The sequence below is a fragment of the Lytechinus pictus genome, chromosome 7 (genome assembly GCF_037042905.1).
Source record: "Lytechinus pictus isolate F3 Inbred chromosome 7, Lp3.0, whole genome shotgun sequence".
Taxonomy (NCBI): Eukaryota; Metazoa; Echinodermata; class Echinoidea; order Temnopleuroida; family Toxopneustidae; genus Lytechinus; species Lytechinus pictus.
In genome coordinates this window covers 45293345-45314256 of record NC_087251.1, presented here as the reverse complement: position 1 = coordinate 45314256, position 20912 = coordinate 45293345, and the positions used below count along the sequence as shown (strand labels likewise).

At 36.7% G+C, this 20912-nt stretch overlaps 1 protein-coding gene across 1 annotated transcript; it reads left to right on the top strand.

Annotated features, from left to right (window-relative positions):
• Window positions 1-741: 741 nt before the first annotated feature.
• On the top strand, window positions 742-20912 carry LOC129264151 (BRISC and BRCA1-A complex member 2-like). Its single transcript, XM_064102861.1, has 11 exons — window positions 742-959; window positions 7411-7487; window positions 8408-8505; window positions 10280-10471; window positions 12072-12146; window positions 13180-13280; window positions 13568-13667; window positions 14593-14663; window positions 16108-16190; window positions 16364-16517; window positions 18252-20912. The coding sequence occupies exons 1-11, from the start codon at window positions 829-831 to the stop codon at window positions 18316-18318; spliced, it is 1149 nt and encodes a 382-aa protein (XP_063958931.1). The 5' UTR covers window positions 742-828; the 3' UTR covers window positions 18319-20912.

Here is a 20912-nt window from a genome sequence, read left to right as displayed (position 1 = left end):
AGGGAAACTACATGTTTACTGTCCAATCTGCGAGGGTATAAAAAGACTAAAAGAAAGGATGTAGGCCTACTTTTTGCCCCAACACTACGTGTTTAGGGCCCGTTTAGAGTCCGATTTTAGCGAGGCGCCTGTGTGGGATATGGTACAAAAATAAAAGGTAAAGCCGGTAAAGCCGACGTCCGTGATCCCCGTGATGTGACGTCCGTGATTAAAATATATTGTTGGGTCGATTCAGGGAATACTTGTCAAGGGTACCGTTTTCTTCCCAATACTTGTGGGTAGGGTTTCACACGCCAATACCTGTGAAGGGGTGCATTTTCCGAGCATGGAATGCTTTTCGAAACCCTATGGTATCCATTCGTAAATGGTGGCCCCCGGATGACCGTTGGTAGGGCCTATTATTTTACAAACAAAACTATAATCAATCACACATATTTTTTCTCTATGATATTGGATAGGACTATATCAAAATTTGTATCTTCACGTAAAAATTATTGATTGAGGGTCCATGATTTTAAAAACAAATTCCAATTGGGTTTCTAAAAATATGACACAAACATATCCAAGTCACTGCTTTAATAGAGCCTACTATCTATTAAGGTTGCAAATTTTGATATTATTGTTGGTTTGGATATCATGGAAAAAGTTTTGTGAAAACATATTTTTTCTGAATTTTTTTTTTAGTTGAAATCAGCAGAAAATAGCATTCACGCTGTGTTTGTTTATATAGACACCGAAAATAATGTTTTAGGGACACCATACGTTACCTCATCCGGATATCTGTATCTACCAAAAACTTTGGCTTTTTAGAGAATAAAGGAAGGAAAAATGAGCAGTGGAACTGGGATTTTGAGTTTCTTAGATCCGGATTTATCATGCTATGTTGATGCTCTTCATCAGCCAGATGCTGAGCTCGGTGTTCTTGGAGGAACAATTCGAGTTGTCGAACCTAAATGCGGGTGAGTGAAAATAAATTTTATAACATGTTCCCATATGTTGCTATTCGTGTAAGTGAATGGTTATCTTCTATATTTTAGCGCACTCAAAATTTCCCAAAACTTAAAAAAGCTCCGTCAGTTGTGCCAATTCTAACTTTGTTATGCCGCACAAAATACATACTTTCAGACAGAAAAACTCCCATTCTGTTAAAAAAATATGTGAAGCCTGGATCAGGTTGACCAGATTTCACAAAATGAAATACGGGACAATCAACAAAAAAGATAAAGACAAGAGTTTGACAAAGTCTAGAAGTCTACACACCAACACAGTGTTAGACTTAAGAAAAAAGGTGCTAGTGTAGTTTCGCACCTCCCCGTTTAATGGTTTTCAAACATGTACAATCTCACCCTAAATAATTCACAACCTAAAATACTTGCATCTGAGCCTCCAAAGTCCAGTAGAAGTTGAATATTTGCCGTTTTGACACTTTTTTTTACAAAGTTTTACACCTATTTCGGAATCACTCGGTCGCTTGAAGCTCAGCGCTGCACATAAGCAGTCGGTACGCGTACAGTACGTACCACCTAGTGAAGTGTGTGTGTGTATTTGTGTTTTGTCAGACGTGTATCAATCAGATATGATTATTTACGTCTGGGACCGACCTTTAACGTCACCATCCGAAAGACGTGACCAGGGCTCGAACCTCTGCATCAATTTGTAACTTCCCCGCATAGCTTGGATTACAGGCGCACGCCACAACGCCCAGAAGTGCAAGAAGAGCGAGCTTTTCTATGGTATCTTCAAAAAGATTTTTTCCCCTAGAGTTCAAAACAAGGCTCTACATTATTATTTCTTATTTCATCGCTAAATCTACGTGTATTCACATTTTTCACATTTCTTATTTCATTCAAACAAGCACACACACGCACACCCCACACACACCTTCACACAACAAACATCAACCACTCTGCACAACCACTACCGTAATACTTGGGGCAAGCTGAAAGAGGGGAAATTTTTTTTTTTGAAGATACCATAGAAAAACTTGCTCTTCTTGCACTTCACTAACTGGGCGTTGTGGCGTGCGCCTGTAATCCAAGCTATGTGGGGAAGTTACAAATTGATGCAGAGATTCGAGGTTCGATCCCTGGTCACGTCTTTCGGATGGTGACGTTAAAGGTCGGTCCCAGACGTAAATAATCATATCTGATTGATACACGTCTGACAAAACTGAAATACACACACTAGTTGGTACGTACTGTACGCGTACCGACTGCTTATGTGCAGCGCTGAGCTTGATCAAGCGACCGAGTGATTCCGAAATAGGTGTTAAACTTTGTAAAAAAAAGTGTCAAAACGGCAAATATTCAACTTCTACTGGACTTTGGAGGCTCAGATGCAAGTATTTTAGGTTGTGAATTATTTAGGGTGAGATTGTACATGTTTGAAAACCATTAAACGGGGAGGTGCGAAACTACACTAGCGCCAGAAAAAAATATAAAGAATTGGAAGGGAGGGTAAACGGAAGAATAAAGGAGATTAAGAAAAGGCGAAAGAAAAGAGTTGAATTGAGAAGAAAGAAAGAAAAAAATGAAGGGGAAAAAATAGTAGAAGGATGAAAGAAAGAATTAAATGTTTAAAACTAGACTCCTAGAGGGAAAAGGTTTCCATCATTCTTTGAATTGAATATAGAAAGGATGAAAAAGAAAGGAAGGGAAGATGAATGAATGTGTGAAAGACAAGATAAAGGAGAGAAAGACAAAAAAGAAAGTAAGAAAAAAGAAGGAGGAAAGAAAGAATGAAGGAAATAAATATGTTCCTTCATTCTTTGAATTTATTTCCTTCATTCTTTGAAAGAAAGAAACAAAGAAAGAAGAAAAACAGGAAGGGAGGGAGGAAGGAAGGAATGGAAAGAAAGAATAAGGGAAAAAATTAGAAGGAAAAATAAAATAAATAATGAAAGAAAGGAGGAAAGAGAGGGAGGAAAGAATGAAGGGAGGAGAGAATGAAAAAAAAAAATAATGGAAGGAGAGAAAGAACAAAAAGAAAAAGGGGAGGAAGGGAGAAGGAAGCAAAGAAAAGTTTAAGGAAAGAAAGAATGAAGGAAATAAAAAGAAATTTAATAAAGAAGGCAGGTGAGAGAAAGAAGGAAATAAAGAAAAATGAACAGAGAGAGAGAGAAAGGATCAGGAAAGAAAGATATGAAATAAAGATAGATGGAACAAAATGGGGCAAGCAGGAAGGACAGAAGGATGAAGAAAGAAAGAAAGAAAGAGGAAAACAGTTCAAACTTCAAGCAAACAAAACAAATCCAATCATCTAACAAAAATCATGATATATTTTTAAAAATAAAAAAACTAAAATGTTTTAGAAATGAATAAATTTCAAAGTGAAACATTGTGATCTTAAAAATTAGATGAAACATCGCCGGCATCCTACACAACAAGACTCATAAAGAAAGCTGAAACAACTAGATCTAGTTATGAAAACTCAATAACTTGTTTCTCCTATTACATCTCCCAATCAGTAATCTGAGAATCCATAATATAATTATACAAATTTCCCACCGATTTTGTGATTTTTTTGGTGGAAAAACTGTTTATCTGTTTGCACCATTGAGAATCTGCTCCGATCCTACATGCCTAGCTACATGTAGTAGCTAGTAGCCTGCTACACACAGGCTAGGCAGGAGGCCAGTTCTGGGTTAGCAAGAAAATCACCGCAGAACTTGCAAAAGCTTTTGTCAATTTTATTGTTGTCTCTGCTTTGTCATCTGTTTATTTGATGAAAATTCATCACTTTTAAATGTATTAACTACATTTTGTTCAATACTCTGAAATACGGGACGAATAGGTGTCCTGGGAAGGGTTTCACCCTGGCCTGGATTGTAGATGAATTGGGTGATGTTTTTTTTGGCTTTCATTTTATTTGTTGCCGTTCAGACTTTAGTTTAGTGACAATGTGTTTCAACTTTCATTTGTTAGAGACCATCCATATAGATCTATGTCTTATTATGAAGTTCAATTTTATCATATTCAGTCATTTATTCTGCCTAAGAAAGTTAACCTTGGACAACTGTGTGGCTCTGTGGAGAGTAAGCACACGTACATTAGTGAATGAATTTTACTCTCTAGGACTAGGAGCCTCCTGGCTAGGCTTGGCTACCTTGAGCTCGAGTCAAATCCACCCATACTTGAGGGTAAGCAAACCTTACATGACGTTTCAGTCACTGAAAGTTGCTTCAATGTTATGCCCAAACATGATGCATTCATCTTTTTAATGTTCTTTAATTTTTGTGTTTATTTTTTTAAATCAAATTCTTCTCCTATTCTTTTTTTCTTATTTACCTCTTTCTTTTGGAATTCCCAAATTTCATATTCCCCCTTTTTCTTAATGTTATTACCTATTTTTGAGGTCTATATATCCCTCATCCTTCCTTTCCTCCCCCCTTCTATTCCACTTCCTCTTCCCCATCCCCTTCTTCTTTCAGTGGGAGTAGGTTATTGGATCTCTGACCAAGAAATCAAGGGCCTGTTGCATGAAAGGGTCTGTCGTAGAACCGTTCTACGTGAGAACGTGATATCGCTCAACTGTTTCATGAAGCCAATTTAGGGGGATAGGAAGATTGGTCTTTGGAAAGACACCTCCAGACATGTCCTACATAGGCATGATCTTCTTTGCACACCGCCCGCCACCGTGGTCATTGAGAGAAAATGTGTTTACGGCAAGCCACCCTGACATATCACCTTTTTTTTTTGGGGGGGGGGCATTCGATTGCACACTGATGCAGTTTATCTGGGATGGCGCCAAGTTATTTTTTATATGGTGGCTGGCATCAATTTCAGGTATCTTGCCCGGCAAGACAACGCAAAATGGATGTCATTACAATTTCTCCGGTCTCATCTAGGCCCAAACAATTTTTTATATATGTTTTCCTTTATTTTTCTCCCATTTCCCCCTCTCTTTCATAAAAAAAAAAACACCAAACTTGGAATATCGAAATGGGCGGTAACCTCTCTGACCCCCATGCTTTATCATTAGATAAAGGTTATGAATACAAATCAAAAATTTAATTATCAACATGTGTTTATAACTTTCAGCATAAAAAAGATGAAAAAAACTCATTAAGATGTTACTAAACATGCTTCATTTTCATTTTTATTTAATTTCCTTTCTTTGCTTTCTTAAGAACATTGGAGAAATTCAAACAAATAGGAATACATACATGTACAATTATAATTTTATGATAAAATATAAAAATATTATTACAAAAAATACCAGGCCTATGTGGAAAATAATGATGTCTTTTATTAATTCTACCAACTAAATTGTGTGCTAGCTGTAATATCCCCTTCCCCTCCGCCCAACACTGTGTTTGCTCATTCTCATTTAGGCCTACATGCCGTAAGAACAGGCTTACCATCCAAAATACTCCAAATTCAAACTGTCAATTCGATTAGTTAATAAGAAAGACGTACCTCACAGCTTCATCTTGACCTTCCCCCACTTTTAGTTGATTTGTATTTTTTGTAATAAAAAGCTTTGTTTTTGTTTGATTTGATATAAATCAGGGGCTGATGTGAGATTACTTAATCATTGGCGAGTGGATACCATGCATATGAACTTTGGATTTCGAAAAGCACCCTAAACACGTATATTCCTTGTTCTGAAAAATGCACCCCTTAACAATTATTGATGTGTGAATTCTACCCTTAAAAAGTATTGGAAATAATATCTATCCTTTACATCCTAAACCTGTACAGCGATAATGAGTGAATGTGTATAGACATTTGAGTTACAATTACATCAGAGAAGCTGGGTACGTACCGCCCGACCCATCTCCAGCAGGACCCTAAACACGTAGATTTAGTATTGGTGCAAAAAAGTAGAGCCTACATCCTTAATAAAGTATATTATAATCTTTTATACCCTCGCAAATTGGACCGTAAACATGTAGCTTTCCTAGCGAAATACCCTTTTTTCATAATTTCAGTGTTTTTGACACCTTTATTACGTTACGTACGTAACATGCTCTATCTTGAAAAAGATATCCTTTTTACGTGTTTCTTTGGTTGCACATGGTATCCACTCATCAATGGAATTGCCCCCCCCCCTGGTCTTCATACTGGTTTGGGTTTCTGCATGATATTCTTGTTGTAAACAGATGACACAGAAAGCCCATGTTTGCCAGCAATCAATATTAAGATTTGGCACAAGTTTTTGTCTCGCCTGCATAGCAGAGCGAGACTATAGGCGCCGCTTTTCCGACGGCGACGGCGGCGGCGGCGTCAACATCAAATCTTAACCTAAGGTTAAGTTTTTGAAATGACATCATAACTTAGAAAGTATATGGACCTAGTTCATGAAACTCGGACATAAGGTTAATCAAGTATTAGTGAACATCCTGCTCGAGTTTCAGGTCACGTGACCAAGGTCAAAGGTCCTTTAGGGTCAATGAACTTTGGTTAAGTTGGGGGCATTTGTTGAATTACTATCATAACTTTGAAAATTTATGGATCTAGTCCATGAAACTTAGACATAAGGTTAATCAAGTATTAGTGAACATCCTGCCTGAGTTTCAGGTCACATGACCAAGGTCAAAGGTCATTTAGGGTCAATGAACTTTGGCCAAGTTGGGGGTATTTGTTGAATTACCATCATAACTTTGAAAATTTATGGATTTAGTTCATGAAACTTAGACATTAGGTTAATCAAGTACCACTGAATATCCTGTGTGAGTTTCAGGTCACATGACCATGGTCAATGGTCATTTAAGGTCAATGAACTTTGGCCGTGTTGGGCGTATATGTTAAATTACCATCCTAACTCTGAAAGTTTATGGATCTAGTTCATAAAACTTGGACATAAGAGTAATCAAGTATCACTGAACATCCTGTACGAGTTTCAGGTCACATGACCATGGTCAAAGGTCATTAAAGGTCAATGAACTTTGGCCGTGTTGGGGGTATTTGTTGAATTACCATCCTAACTCTGAAAGTTTATGGATCTAGTTCATAAAACTTGGGATATAAGAGTAATCAAGCTTCACTGAACATCCCCTGTGAGTTTCAGGTCACAAAACCAAGTCAAAGGTCAGTTAAGGTCAATAAACTTAGGCCATGTTGGGGTAATTGTTGAAGTGCCATCATAACTTTGAAAGTTTATGGATAGAGAATGAATGAAATGTGGACATGGGTGTAGTTGACAAGTCTTAAGTCAGCGTTTAAATGTCATCTATGGTCAATGAACGTGGTATTATATCATTATATGAATGGTGTTTTTGTGAATGATTATTTTATAGTAGTTTTCAAAGTTAGCACTGCTGCTATGTTAAATTGCGTAATGCAGGCGAGACTGCCAGAGGCGTTCCACTTGTTTGCTTTTAATACATTGTTCCTGTTGTCGATATAACAGAGTCAATGGTATGTTAATATACTAATTTTTGTATCTCTTATTTTTTTATGATTGTAGGAGGATCACCCAAAACCCAAGGAACAGCTGTGACAGGTTCAAAGTTACCATTCCTTATGGTGGGAACTCACTAACATGTAAGCCATCTTACAACCTTTTTATATCTTCTCCTCAGCTACATAACATGCCTACCTGTTTGATTTTCATCTTTCTTGATTTTCCATTTCCCTCTCTCCTTTTCAAGATGTGTGGTGTTGAAACAGTCTTACAGGGCTTACAATTGAATTTCAAAGGGGCAAGGCTATTTTTTTTAAAGGGCACTTAAAGTTTAAGGAAAGGGAAGGCGATACTCACACAAGGGAGCGTCCATGGCCATTATAAAACAATATCGCTAGTGAATTGGACTTTTCAATGGGACACATGCACTGGATTATGCAGGGCATCAAGGCCAAATTTTTAAAAAGGGAATATTTGGAAGGGCATCAAGGTAATTTCCGAAGGCATCAGAGGCCATGGCCTTTGGCCTTGGATTGATCCATGGTCTTATATATCAATTTGGCATATGATTTAATCAGAGTTTATGTAAAATTAATTTGATTTTAGCATATTTTATAGGAAAAATAGTGAAGAGAAATCTGTTCTTGACTACATTGCATATATGTATATGGTTAAGGATGACAGTTTTCAAAAGGATTACAGTCAGAACGCTGACAGTTTAATATGTATTTTCAGGTTATAATCTACAAGTAGGTCTCTTTTGTCAACAATGCCATTATTTTTTAATCCTCAGGTCCTCTGATTAAATTAATAGACTTCTTTCAAATGGTTATTGGGTGGATTTGTATTAGAGAGCAGGGAACATTTCATGAAACAAGTGATTTTCACTTAAATTTTGCTCTGAGCCAATCGTAATGGAGGATTTCAGTAGTTTATAACAAGTAATCAAAGAAAATTGTTATTTGCTTCATGAATGCTCCCCAGATTTGTAGAAGTGACTAATGTGTACCTTTCAGTCACTCTCAATTGTAATTCTTTTATTATTATTATTGTTTTTCAGGGCAAGTGATCTTTGATAGTTTACACCCATCCCTCCCGCCTGATTTTATCTTTGATGCTCCTGACCGAACTTTTGCTCCAGATCTTGACCAGCTCAAGGTATTAAAGTGTTGTCACTACTACTACTACTACTGCTACTACTGCTACTACTACTGCTGCTGCTGCTGCTGCTGCTGCTGCTGCTGCTGCTGCTGCTGCTGCTGCTGCTGCTGCTGCTGCTACTGCTACTACTACTACTACTACTACTACTACTTCTACTACTACTACTACTACTACTACTACTACTACTACTACTACTACTACTACTACTACTACTACTACTACTACTACTGCTACTACTGCTACTACTGCTACTACTGCTACTACTACTTCTACTACTACTTCTACTACTACTACTACTACTACTACTACTACTACTGCTACTACTGCTACTACTGCTACTACTGCTACTACTACTTCTACTACTACTTCTACTACTACTACTACTACTACTACTACTACTACTACTTCTACTACTACTACTTCTGTTTTTTCAACATATTATCTCCTCTATAACCTTCGGCGCATCCGCAAATACTTTGATCAAGAAAGTATGAAACTGATGGCACATGCTCTGATTACAAGTAAGCTTGACTACTGTAATGGTTTGTTGTTTGGAATGCCTGATAGTCTTATTTCTAAGTTACAAAGAGTCCAAAATTCATGTGCAAGACTTATCTACCGTGTCCCAAAGTTCAGTTCCACTACACCTCTTCTGAGAGAACTCCACTGGTTGCCTGTACGTCAGAGAATTTCATTCAAAATTCTGTTAATTGTATATAAATCATTAATCGGTCAAGCCCCACATTACATTACAGAATTACTCGAACTTAAAACCCAATCACACAGTCGAAGCCTGCGAAGTTCCACAGATAAATTATTGTTTCAGATCCCATTTCACAAAACAAAAGTCACACTTGGTGATCGTGCATTTGCACTGCTGCCCCCAAACTATGGAATAGCCTGCCAATTGATATAAGAAGCTCTCCATCCTTGGCTCTTTTCAAATCAAAATTAAAAACATATATCTTTAGTTAAGAAAATATGCTGTGTAGACGTAAGTAAAAAGAGCTCTGGGCAAGCGCAGCTGAATATATCCATATAAAAGCTGTGCTATACAAATTAATGTTTATTATTATTATTATTATTACTACTACTACTACTACTACTACTACTACTACTACTACTATTACTACTACTACTACTACTACTACTACTATTACTACTACTGCTACTACTACTACCACCACCACCACAACCACCACCACTACTACTACTACTCTAAAATACATTGTACAAATATTATAAATAAATATATAAACACTTGTGGATGGATCACCCATTCAGAGCCATTGATGTAATGGCTCTGTTCTTCCTAGAGAACAGAAGTACTACTTCTACTACTACTGTAACGAGGTAGAAATTTGAGACTTGTATATGTTTAGATAGGAAGTTCTTCTGCCTTCTCGCACGATTCACATTCAATAACATGTTTATATTTAGTTGTCAGTTTTTAGGTCATGCTGATGCTCTGAGCGTAAATGTGCAAGAATGTGAACATCTGTTGATTGCAAAGGGACATTGGGGATAGAGCAAAATACTTACACGGTTTACGAATGAGCAAATAGGTATTGGGATATTACTAGGATATGGGCTGTCATGGTATTTTACTGTGCGAATGTAGAAAAGATTGATGATCAATAGACTTGCTGTCATCTATTTCTCATTATTATTTTATTATTTAAATATATCAGTTATAGAGTACTTTCACCCCCTGCCCTTGCCACCTTTTGTATCCTGTGTGTAATTCCATTTTCCTCTTCCATCTTTGCAGTGCTTGGTGAATTGGGACCACACCGAACCGAAGTCTCTAGTGTTTGCATTGAGAGAGCTTCTATCCCAGTACAAAACATATCAAGAAAATCTACTTTGCAGCAATGCCAGGCTTCAATTTGAATATGTTTCCTTGATTGAAACCACCCAGTTTATAGACATCGAAGTACACCAAATCCAGAAATCATCCTATGTAAGTTGAAATGTGAAAAAAAAATAATTAAATGCCACTACGTAATATCATACTACTAAGCTAGGTTTTCAGGCTGGTTATTTTTTTTGTCCCTTCATTCAAAATTTAGTGATTTGGTTTTGGAAATATTAAACTTAGAAATTTGAGAATTCTTTGTTGAACATTGGTGAACCGACACACAGCAGATCGTCCTAAGATTCCGAGCTGATGAATAATTGCAAATATTCTGTTTGTCCAGAGTCGCGTACGAAACTGCTTTTTTGATCCACTGATTTTCAACAAAGACAGACCTGCCAACCAGTACGTTTTGGGCGTATTTAGTACGTTTTTGCAACCAAAATACGGCAGTACGTTTTTTCTTTTAAAAATATATGTATTTGTAAAAATAAAAATAAAAAAAATTCTTAAAAAATCGTAATTTATCGAGAAAAATCATCTCTATATGTCTCTATTTCATAAAACTTACACAAATATGGTTATTAGATCAATGTAATTTCAGGTAACTTGGTTTGTTTTTCAATCATTTTGTTAAAACCAGGGTAAGATATACACATTATTAATTTTTTTTTTTTCATCTGCAAGAGCAGTGCGCATTTTAGCTTGGATGCAGCTTGAGCCCCGCAATGAGCAAGTGCGCCACGCATTTTATTATGAAATACACTCTTTTGGGGAAAAATACATGTTTTTTAATCACAGAATACACTTTTTCATTCCCAGAGGTTGGCAGGTCTGCAAAGACTGCTTTAACTACTGAAGGTTCCATGGCAAGAAGAATAGTGTAGTATGTTTCACAGTACACCATGTATCTTTCTTGGGCAAGTGTTGGTCCTGACAAGGACCACCCAAACTCGTTGTTTCGACAAGTGTGTTCTTGTCGTCTTCAGGAGAATGAGCCAATCAGAGACATGTACCCTGCAAGGCACCGTGCATACTGCACCTTGACAGAGTATATAAGGCCTGCTTTTACAAACTTTGCTCATTCTCCTGGAGACTGCTTTGTCATGAAGGGCCTTTGGCAATAGATTTTCTATGTTCCAGAAAGCGTCTGCTTAGTCTTAGGCCTATTGTTTCTTGCACACTCATGCACTGCACAAATTAGAATTATGACTGTCTAGCTCAGACACTTATTTTCTCCAGTTAATGATGAGATGGAAATGTTTTGTCATGCTGTATATGTGGAATGTGAAGTTGGGATAACAGAATATATATACACACAGTAGCCACTTCATTTTCAAGAACTGTTCTCCCAGCAGTCCCTGCTAGTAATATCACCCGGCTTTAGCTGGGCTGCCCAGGCAATCAAGCATCCAAGGAGTTTCTTCCTACCAGGTACCCATTTTGCCTCACCTGGGTTGAGTGCAGCACAATGTGGGTAAACTTCTTCCTGAAGGAAAACATGACATGGATTGGAATCGAACCCACATAACATCCCTCAGATTGAAAGACAAGGGTCATAACCACTAGACCACGACCATCCCATGTAAAAAGCTTCTTCTATTCTCCATAGAACACAAACATTACTCCTTTTTTTTTTTTTTGGTATGGAAATACAACTTAGTAGTCGTCCATTTAAGTGTGTTTCACATTTTTCTTTATTCAGGCAAGAGATTCAGTTGTCAATTTCTTGATCAAATTACCAGTGGACTTCAAGGACATTCCAGCGTTTCTCATCAAGGTATAATGATTTTAATCATGAATTTTTTTTTTTTTTTGCTCTGTCAAATGAGACTTTGGTTCATAAACAGATCATTTACCATACAGACTAATTGTTGTTTCACCATTTGGATACTTAGTCCAGGATAGAAGAGGCATAACATTGTTTTTTCATATATACAATGTTTTTAATGGTTTATTGTCAATTCGAGGGTGCTGATTACGAATCTGAATGATGCCACTCATGTAACCTTGAGCATTTTCCGCAAATTGGCAAAATCCAATATGGCCGCCAAAATATGCATATTACCATATTACCAATACGGCCATAGTGGCATCATTCAGATTCGTAATCAGCACCCTCGAATTAACAACGAACTATCAAAAATATTGTATACATGAAAAAACAAGGTTTGGTCAATTTTCTATGGGGCCTATCCTGGACTATACTAGACAAAATGGGTATAGTGCCCCTGGAACTAAGACACAACAGTAAATTGGTTAAATGGCAAGAAGATAGTCCAAATGGTCAGTAGAAGAAACTGGTTATGGAAGAACTAGGATTACACCATATGGGATGAGACCAAATAGATATTAGACAATGTGGATGTAATTCAATTAGCAATTTACCTATTTGTCATGGTTGCCTTGTGTTGGAATCCTTGTTCAATCAATCTGACATTGGTTTTGTTATACCTGATTCCCTTTATCATTTTGATTCCATGTAGATTGATTCCTAGGTATGCAATATTATCGATATCATTATGAAGTTTTCATCTATTCTAAGGAAGAATTTTACAAACACATAATAACTCAGGTCCTGGAAATTTCGAAATTGCTATCTAACTTCTTTAAGTAAAGTGAAGTACATTAATAGCAAATTCACAAAACAAGAAAGAAAATCTCCTTGTATATGCAAGATATTCACTGATTCCTTTTGCATGTTATAAGTGCTTTAAAGGCAGTATGAAGTGATTTATGAATGAAATTATTATGATTACATGGTGTTGATTTTATTGTTTTATGTTTTCTTCTTGTTTTTTTTAATCCTTTAGGACAATCCAGGGGATGATATAGCCATTCTTTTAGTTAGTTTCCAAGGTATTGATGGCAACAAGGTGTCTCCTCAACTCTTCCTTTCACCGAGGGTAGAAAGGTAAGTACATTGAAATCTATATAGTCAAAACTGCTTCAAAGAGGTACTCTCTTAGTTAGTTTCCAAGGTATTGATGGTAACAAGGTGTCTCCTCAACTCTTCCTTTCACCGAGGGTAGAAAGGTAAGTACATTGAAATCTATTCCATCTAAATTGCTTTAACTGTGACCACTAATGTTACGATCCAGGATCTCTTATGATTTGCTGTATTATTGTGTTAGGATTGATATGACGAGTTTTCAATCTTGTGTTTTGGTTTTTTTTTCTCCCTCTTGTTGATTTGATTAGAGCATTGGGAGGAACAGCAAGTCTTAGAATTCCGGCTTTCTCAAATCGGAACCACCTGACTGATTACACAGGACACATCCTTGAACTCTTACAAAACCTGGTGAGTTTGCTTCTCTTAAAGTTTTTGCCTAACAATTATTAGATATCCTTGACGAACTTTACTATGAATGTTGGATAGTTAAAAATAGCATGATAGATGATTAATTTCATATTGATTCAATGTGATATATGCTTGCTCTTGATCATGTTATTATTTGGGTTATTAAAAGAATATGCACATAATCTGTTTGAAATAGTTATTAAATACCACTGATCTCTTTTCAATAAATCATACTAAATTTCTCAAAATAATCCTATTCACAATTTCAGAGGCATTGCATAGATACAGTCGATAGTCTTTTTCACATGACTTAGTGGGATGTTGAAATTGTTGGACACATGATAGACTTTTAGAAAATTCCTCTGAATTGTAAAAAGTGCTTCTACTACCTCTGTACATGTTGTTGTGCATGATAAGATCTATTATGATAGCTCAGTTTTAAAAAGCAATGGTTTGTAATCTTGGAGACCCAGGTTCAAAACCAAGATGAAGAGCTATTGCCCTTTGGCAAGTCAGCATTTCCAGGTCCCTCTGAGTCAAAGATGGCCTTAAATCTTCCGTCCTCTGATTGCTTCTTAGTAGGGGTGTTGTGGCTCAGTGGACAAATCACCGGACTTTGAACCACAAGGTCCAGGGTTCGAGCCCCACCACAGTACTGGCATTCTTTGGCAAGGCATTTATCTACATTTGCCACTCTCCAGCGAGATGTAGTAAATGGGTACCCAGTAGGAAGAAATTCCTTGAATGCTTGAGCGTCTGATTGGGATAGCTGCGCCAAAGCCAGGGTAATACTATGCAGCGCTTAGAAAATTGTATTAAGACTTATGTGCTATATGTTATTATTATTGTTGTTAGCATGCATAATTTCTTAGCAGTCAGGTTATAATAATTACAGTTCACCAATAAATTTTGTTTTATGTCATAGGTGGAGCAAGTTGTTAAAGGATATCAGAAGAGGAAGGAATTTGTTGCAGCACTCCTAAGTCATTATGGAAGGTAATCATACTATTTCCTAACTAGCTCTCAGCCCCAAGTTTGAGTGGAATATAAAGGAACTCAATTAACCCTAAAATGGCCGGGGGGGGGGGGGGGTTGAATCAACCCCCCCCTCAACATTTTCTGCGATCATTCTGCCGGGCGAAATTTTTTGACCGCGCCACTCGCAGAGTTTATACTTTTAAGTCTCGCGCATCTTTTGAGACCAAATTTACGATGCCCGGGTACGCGGTTCCGAAATTACGCAACATTTTGTAAGTGCATGTCAGACCAAAAAATTGTTCCAAAACGTGATTTTGTGTACAAAGTCAATGCAAATTGAGTTTTCTCATCTTATTCATAAAGATATGATTATTTTTACTTTAAACAGCTGAAAGCAATTGATTTTAGCATAATTATGCTTCAAAAAGGTTGCGCAATAAATCTGGTGAAAAAAACAAAGAAAAACAAAAGGTTGAAAAACAAAGAAATACATAAGAAATTCATAAAACAATAAGATACATAAGAAATTGATTTCCAAACCAAAGTTTTTTTCAATTGCCATTGTTAAGAATGCTACAAAGAATATTTTTACCAAAAATTAGCATTCTAGGAGCTTTATTTAGTGAATTAGAGCAAAAAGTATGATTTATGCATAAATTAGCATAATTAATTCATATAAAATAAAATCTCATTATTTTGGAAAATTTTACCATACAGCCTTGTAGATTACATCGCACACTACCAGCGTGCAAATTTTTGCGGCGCTCGCGCGATCGGCGGCCGAGATCTCAGGGGGGGGTTGAATCAACCCCCCCCCCCAGCCACAGAACAGCCAAAAAAGCCCGGCCTAGTTAGGGTTAAAGCCATCCTTGAATGAAGGTTACTAGAAATGCAGCAATTGCCTAAGTAATATGGTAGCATTGGGTTATATCATATTTTGTATAAAGTACTTCATTCCATTACAGTATGATGTATTTTATATTGAAAATATGTCATTTTTAAGTATTTATTACAATTTTTATCTATATAAGTAACTGTTACCTTGTTTTTGTTGAATTGGTCGGGTCAAATGTCAAAACGGGGGTAAGGTTGTTTTTTTTCCTCTGAGCGCTCTTCATTTGTGCTCATGAGCGACTGATTTTATTGTGTGTGTTTTAGCCTTTCTAATTCTAATTCTATCACCCATAGGGAGCAACATGGTTCATTTGTGAGTGATGAATATTTACTCTTTAAAAACATTCAATCCTTGGAGTAGTTTTTCTGTTAAAATGGTTGACCATGTCAATAGTTGCTATCATTGTGTTGCTCTAGTCTGAAGTAATTGATGATATCAAACTGCAAGCTTGATAATTGGTCTGTTGTGGCCTGCCAGCAGGGGCAATGTTCTTTGTAAAATATGTCATATTCTGTTTGGGTTTAGGATATCAATTAATGTTTTTTATTTCATTTTTTTTTTGTTCAGGTCATCTCTTGAGTATGACTCTGAGGGATTCAGCAAAGCCTCCTTCTTATTTGAAATGCAGGATTTTCATTTCATATTACATGGTAAGATTCTTCACATTGTTCTCAAATGAGAGAAATGTTTAAGTGAAATTAAGATGGCGATATTGTACATTCAGCTTAGTCGGTTTACCATGCAACATCATTAGGGAAACCTTTCCAAGCTGTGGTGTCTACCTGTCATTCCATTTCATAATTAAGTTTCATTTGTATTTCAGTGCGGATACCCAGTTTCTTTCCTCGAGAGCAGCCAGAGTTTGTTTTCCAGTCGGTCTATCACACCACGTCATTAGGGAAACCATTCCAAGCCGTGGTGTCTAACTATCCGTACAGCCCACGATGGAGTGGCAACGAGATGGCTGAAAGAGCAAAGTAAGAACTTTCAAAGCTTTCTTATATATTAGAATTATAGCAGCAGAGGGGGGGGGCAAGTTACCACAATATCAAGACTTCTTTGGGCTAAGAGATTTGTAATCATCCCTCAGTAGCTAGCTAGATATTGTTTCGATGTCATAGTTTCCATCTCAATCAAATCTCCTAGTTTTTTTATGTACTCATATATTGCATGTATGAGTAGGGACAGTGATTCTCCGCGATCGCGGAAAACGGACGGAATTCACGGAAACTGCCTTTTGAAACGGAAAGTGATGTTTCAAACGGAAAATCACGGAAAACATATTTTTCCTCAAAAGACACAGAACAGCAACAGAAGTTACTCTAAAATCTCAACAAAATAGGAATATTAACTGGCCACAAAATCCCACAAAACATGATTTCACTTCGCTACAATCATGACAATCCACACATCGTGACTGCACTCGAGTCGATCGTACCCCTTGCCCCATCCGGCAGGGCTGGCCGTATAGAAAACATTCACATGCGCACATCGTTTGATTTTAACTACATGGCCGTGTGTTGCTGCCCTCTACGTTCGGTGATGTATGTAACAGCACACTATCGCGGTAGGGTATACACTCTTGAAATCCAAAATGGCGGATAGGATGGCGGATTCTAAATAAATTATTACTTTCATACCCTTGAAATCAACTCAAATAATTGCCATTGTTTTAGTCTCCATTTCAATCCAATTGATATTTGAATTTTTAATTGTCTAATATTCATCACTTTTTAATATTGTATTTCTTTTTCCATTCTATTCTATTATATTCAATGAATTTTTATGTACACTTGCTCTTAAAAATTTATTTATCATCTATGTACATTGAAAATTGTAATTGTTTGCTTTTATCCATGACTTGTGAATGTTTTATTGTACACATGCTAATTTCAGCCTTCTGGCTGTGTAACATGTATTGTTTTTATACAAAATAAACCATGATTGAATAGGCGAAAATCGTTGACTACTCAAAACGATGTGTAAAAAAACCCAAATAATTGATAAAATTTCATTAAACCGTAAAATAATGGTAATAATGTGAAAGGTTAGGATGTACTCATGTTAAATGTGTTTGTCAAAATATTTTGTGTGCCTGTATAGATCCGATTAGAACGGATTCTAATGCATGGTTAGTACAGTGGCAGATACAGTTTTCGACCAGCGCGAGTGTTGTGACATCGCTACTCAATGCGTATTGATTTTCCATGTAAACGGAATTATCAGTTTTTCATGTACACAAAGTATAGACCTATGGGGATACGGAATTTCCGTTTTCAGACATGCTGAAACGGAATTTAAGATTTTCTGAAACGGGAAAGGCCTTTTTTTAAAATGGAAAATCACTGTCCCTATGTGAGACTTTCAGCGACAAAGCTGCCATTTGTGTGTAGGAGTGATTCAGTGATTATATAGGAATGTTTTCCCATGAGATTTCCCACAAAATAGCTCTATCTCTTTCTGTATATTTGCTGTCAAGAATACATTTGTAAATCTGTAACATTGATCACTTTATTATGAGATTATTCTATATGGAACTGACTGAAAAAATACACTAATTATTGTTTTAAATTGAATGCTTTTACATTCATTTCCAATATCCTTTCAAATTCAGTCTTTTAAGTTTAGAATTTGGATTTTGGATTTTGATTTGAATGAAATCAATTTTTGTGGTATAAGGTTTTGTATCGTTCATATTATCCTTCATACAGAGTGTTCATGGAGCAGTACGTCCAGGATTTTAAGAGATCATCGGTGACAAGCGGACGCTTTACTTGATGTAACTTCCCCCAATAAACAATGTATTTAGGACTATATAAGAGAGCTGCACCATTTGGTAGATACTTTATGTAACTTCTGAAGGTTTCCATGGTGAAGAAGAAGAGTGGAGTGGTTCACGGTACACCATGTATTCTTTCGTAGATGAATATCAATAATGATAATATTCCACTTTTATATAGCGCTTAATACATCGGAACGACGTGTCTAAGCACTTCACAGATATATTATTACCCCGGTCATCGGATTCAATCAGTCATTCCCGCACACAATGTGTGCACATCCTCCACTCCCTGGGGAGTATTCCAGTCAGTCGCCGGTGAGGCGCACACAGTACTGGACAAGCTACGATGACTTTCATATCCTACCGGGTTCCCATTTAGCATCTGGGTCGAGAGTGGCAAAGTGTGGATTAACGCCTTGCCAAAGGATGCTAGACCGCAGTGGGATTCAAACAGATGACCCTCTGTTTACAAGGCGAAAGTCAGAACCACTACACCACAGCTCTTCCAGACGTGTTCTGGTACAGTCTGTTGAGGAATTCAAGAGGGCTTTGATGAAAAGGGGCACTCAATAGAGGATTACTCAAGGATTCATCAACTGTTTTAATGAAAAAAAATGAAAATCCATATGTTATTGTTCAAAATAGAAATCTGAAACAGAAATACTCAAAATTTTCAGTTTGCCCAATTGATCGTGGGCCCGGCAGCCACTGTGTAGCACTAGATTGACGTTGCTCCATCCCCTCAATCGTTGAACGCCGAACAGGGTAGCAGAAACTCCCATCTTTTAAAACATCTTTTTGGTCTGGCACGGCCGTGGTTTGAACTCCCAACCTCCCGGTTGTGAGACGGATGCTCTACCAACTGAGCCAACACACCGGTTATCATCAATGTTTCATAATGAATTAACCTTGATACGTGAAGGGCTCCACTTGGCATCTGCTCATTGAAAAAACATCTTCATATCCTATCCGACGGTTACCATAGTAACTGTCAGACTCCTGTGCTTCTCATCCAATCAAAATCAAGGAAAGTTATCTGATCTGATAACTTTTCAGAAGACAAATGTTGATGAAATGCCTGAGATTGTCATAACTGTCTATGCAGTCCCCCCCCCCCCACCATACCCACTCTTCTCCACTGACATTGGATTTTAATGTAATCCCAGAAGAAACTGGAAAGGAAAATTTTGGACTTTTTTTTTCAACTTGTAGGCCTACTGGTGTATATTTTATTGTATATACAACATATTTCCCTAAAAATTCCCTAAATATACAGGAAAATGAGCCAACAACTTAATAGGCGGGAGGCATGGCATACATGGGAAAATTTGTAAAAGCTGTGAGCGAGTAAACTGAGCGAGCAAAATTGTTTACCTTTGTACATGTAATACAAAATCAAATTTTGTGATAGATTTAGACACAATATTAAAATATGACAAAAAAACTTGGCCTTGAGATGGTGCTGTAAGGCCGAGGCCGAGCATCAAGGCGCGACGACACTGGTACATAAAAAGTTTTCTAACCCTCACCCCTCCCCTGCTCATATGAGACAGACATCTAATAATTGCTTGGTTGAAGTCTTTTATAAGATTGCGTGATGTAAATGTCTGTTTCAATGCAATGCCGTATTGAAATTAAGACAAGTATTCATACTTCGCATTGAGGTATCCCCACATGCATTGAGTAAACTCTCGATAATTGCACAGAACATATATATAGTACTGATAATTATTAATGCTAGGTGGCTTTACTGGATCACTATGAATTAAAAAGAATCTCCCCTTAAAAGTGCAATATTTCCCATTAAAATAAAAATGTTTCCTTTATGTAATTTGTTTATTTTGTTCCATTTGCCAATGCATGTCATGTGTAAATTAAATATTACTGGGAAGCGGAGACCCCTCTTTTCTTCCCACTTCCCTGTTAAAATTATACTCTCTCGAGATGATTGATGTGTATGAGGATTTGGTCTAACATTGGCTGCTTCCCTAAAAGATGGTTTCTCTCGTAATCATACTCTATTCTGTACTTGGTACTTTTTCCACTTCAGATACTATTTTTGTTGTCTTTAGGAACAGATTCTACTTTAGAAGTTAGTCAAATATCTAAAGAATTATATGATGCATGTTGGAAGGTTTAATACTCTTATACCATAAACAATGTTATTATCCAAACTAGAGCATAATGTTATATTTGCAAGCCTTGTGTATCATGATTGTTTAACTCCATTTATTACTTTAACTTTGTTTTAAAAGTTGTTGAGTATAGAGATGTTTTCCAAGTTTGGTCTTCACAAGAAAATAATTAGTGTCATTTATGACTGTCAGTAAAGGCATTGTTGAAGAATCTGATACAAAGAATTAGACCTTATCAGACTTCATTAGGCTACTGGTTTAAGCGAATGAAGATTGTTTGTATTACATGAAATAAAAGATACATGATAAAGTTGGAAGATTTGCTTATGCAAATTATTGTTATTATGTTTGTGTTCAACTGTAATGGATACAGCTGTATAAAGTACTATTTGTTTGTATTTTTATTAAAGCTATGCATATATTATTCACAGAATTAAAAAAATATATACCTTCAA